Source organism: Nannospalax galili, unplaced genomic scaffold, assembly GCF_000622305.1.
Source record: "Nannospalax galili isolate Female #2095 unplaced genomic scaffold, S.galili_v1.0 scaffold1592, whole genome shotgun sequence".
Taxonomy (NCBI): Eukaryota; Metazoa; Chordata; class Mammalia; order Rodentia; family Spalacidae; genus Nannospalax; species Nannospalax galili.
Genome location: NW_008331804.1, coordinates 102,280 through 104,857, shown reverse-complemented (window position 1 = coordinate 104,857; position 2,578 = coordinate 102,280). Strand labels below are relative to the sequence as shown.

At 37.9% G+C, this 2,578-nt stretch overlaps 1 protein-coding gene across 1 annotated transcript; it reads right to left on the bottom strand.

The window, feature by feature from the left end:
• Positions 1-563: 563 nt before the first annotated feature.
• LOC103728908 (olfactory receptor 14A16-like) lies at positions 564-1,487 on the bottom strand. Its single transcript, XM_008826901.1, has one exon. The coding sequence runs from the start codon at positions 1,485-1,487 to the stop codon at positions 564-566; it is 924 nt and encodes a 307-aa protein (XP_008825123.1).
• Positions 1,488-2,578: the final 1,091 nt, after the last annotated feature.

Genomic DNA, 2,578 nt, shown 5'->3' with positions numbered 1-2,578 from the left:
GTCCTAGACCTTGAAGCCATTCTGTAGCTGTGGACAACTTTCCATCTTCAATATTGAGAATATATGTTCTGTCTCCTAGGGACATATGTTGACCTCTCTGACCAAAATCTTAACAATTTCTTGTTTTTTTTAAAAGTTGTGATTTTTATTGTGAACACTAGGATAATGTGCCTATTCCAAGTACATTATCTTAATCACATATACAGCATGCCTTTGCAATACAGAACAGTGTATTCAAGAGGTTTCCAGAAGCCTAAAGCAGACAGTTTTCTTATATGATTCAGAAGTCTATTACAGTGCTTTTGAAGTTGGAGTTGCACAGATAGAGTTTATGTAACAAATACCCAGTTTACACAGATTTTGAGATAACTGTAATTGATTTAGGATTATAAACTTTTACACCCATTTCTAGAACTTTTAAAACAATTATTTATTTAAGATATTGAACTCTTTACATATCACAACAAATGCGTGTAATTGGAAATGGAGACACAGTGAAATATAAAAAAAAATTCATGTAGCCTTTCTGCATGCTCTGATTGGTTTCTTCTATAAAACTCACACTAATCTAGTTTCCATAAAAAGCCCCACAAAATAGCTTTGATTTCCTTATTCCTTAGGGTGTATATTATAGGATTTATAGATGGAGGCATCACAGAATAGGAAACAGATATCAAAAAGTCCAAAAGCTGTGGAGAATCAGGAACTGGTTTCAAATAGGCAGTGGCACCTGTGACTAAAAATGTGGTGACAACGATGAGATGGGGCATGCAGGTAGAAAAGGCTTTTGATTTCCCCTGTAACAAGGGCATTCTTAGCACTGTGTTGAAAATATAAACATATGAAAACCCTATGGAGATTGAGCAGAAAAACCCATACATGAGTCCAAAGATGACACTAATGTCAATGGTGACATGCATCGTGGAGCAAGAAATCTTCAGTAGAGAGGGAACATCACAGAAGAACTGTGGCACTTTTCTAGAGCCACAGAAAGAGAGAGAGAAGGAGCCATATGAATATAAGACCCCAAGGAAACTTCCAAATAGCCAAGAGGCAGCTACCATCTGCACACAGACTTCCCTGTTCATGATGGCATTATAGTGTAATGGGTGACAGATGGCCACATAACGGTCATAGGACATGGCTGTGAGGAGGAAAAGCTCAGATGTGGCAAAGGAAACTACGAACAAGACCTGACACACACATCCTGGGAAAGAAATAGTGCTCCTGTGGGACAAAGAGCTAAGAATGATCTTTGGGACTGTGACTGAAATGAAGCACACATCAAGGAAGGACAAGTTCTTCAGGAAGAAGTACATGGGGGTGTGAAGACACTGGTCCACAGTGACAAGCATGATGATGAGAAGGTTCCCCATGAGGGACACCAAGTAAATCAGCAGAAACAGAAAGCCCTGGAGCACCTGGAGCTGCTTGCTGTCATAGAATTCCATGAGGAAGAAATCTGTGTCCACTGTGTGGTTGGTCATGTTGTCTGCTGTTTACCTACCGTGAGCCAAAGAATGAAAAGACACATGGGGAGCTCATGCTGAACCTTTTTCTTGTCTATCAATGCAAATTCAGGGAAGTGCATTGATAGACAAGAGGAAGGTTCAGCATGAGCCCCCATATTTGCCACTGTGTTATATTTATAAAACAAGGAAATTTTAAAAATGATAAATACAGTTGGGTTCTTATGAATTTCTCAATATGTCATTCTCAGTATGTATTATGATAACATACAGGGTAGGAGGATTAGAGAGGAATATTAGAAAAACTATTTTAGTGGATTTGACCTCTTTATTATTTTAATACTTTATTTTTTTAATATCATTTAAAAATTTTTAAATGTGTATACGGGTATGTGTATTGCCCACATGTGTGTAAGTGCACCTATGTTGTGCAATGCCCACAGAGTAACCCCTGAGGTACAGGTCTTCAAGGGACCTGGGATTATACTGAGTTCAATATTATATAACTGCATTAATTCAACTGTGAACCTAGAAACTTGCTCCCACTTGTGAAAGAGATGTGCTCTTGCTCTGGATTATGTTACTGAATATGTTAAAGCTGTAGTGAAATGCTTCTAATCATGTAGTTATTAAAAATTAAAAAAGAGTAAAAATAAATTGGTTTATTAGGGCCAACTGTATGGTCTTAAACAGGCAAAAAGAAAGTCTAACCAAAGGTTAAGTTGAGCAGTATATTTCTTTAAGAGTTCAAGGGATTACACTACCCAGACATTAGGTTTAAGTCCCTATAAAATGTTATTTAGGCAATCATTTCTCATTGATGATTTTGTTTTTAATCAGAATGCGCTGCACAGATGTAAGAGTTCAAATCCTGGTCTGCAATACTGTAGTTCCCACCTGTAGCTAAGGGAGACAACCCACTATTGTTCTAAATTTGTTTTCTTCCCCTATCTAGAAGCCTTTGTAAGGGTACTGACACTGATTCTAGCCACTCCAACAGCTCTATCAAAGTGCCTGAAAATAAATCCTGTGTCCACCACTTTCAAATCCAGCCTTGTGAGATATAAGAGACATGAGGAGGATCCCAATAGAGGGATGATTTTGGAAGC

Bases quoted from the DNA above. Each gene is read 5' to 3' on its own strand.
- LOC103728908 (XM_008826901.1), bottom strand. From the start codon at position 1,487: ATGACCAACCACACAGTGGACACAGATTTCTTCCTCATGGAATTCTAT.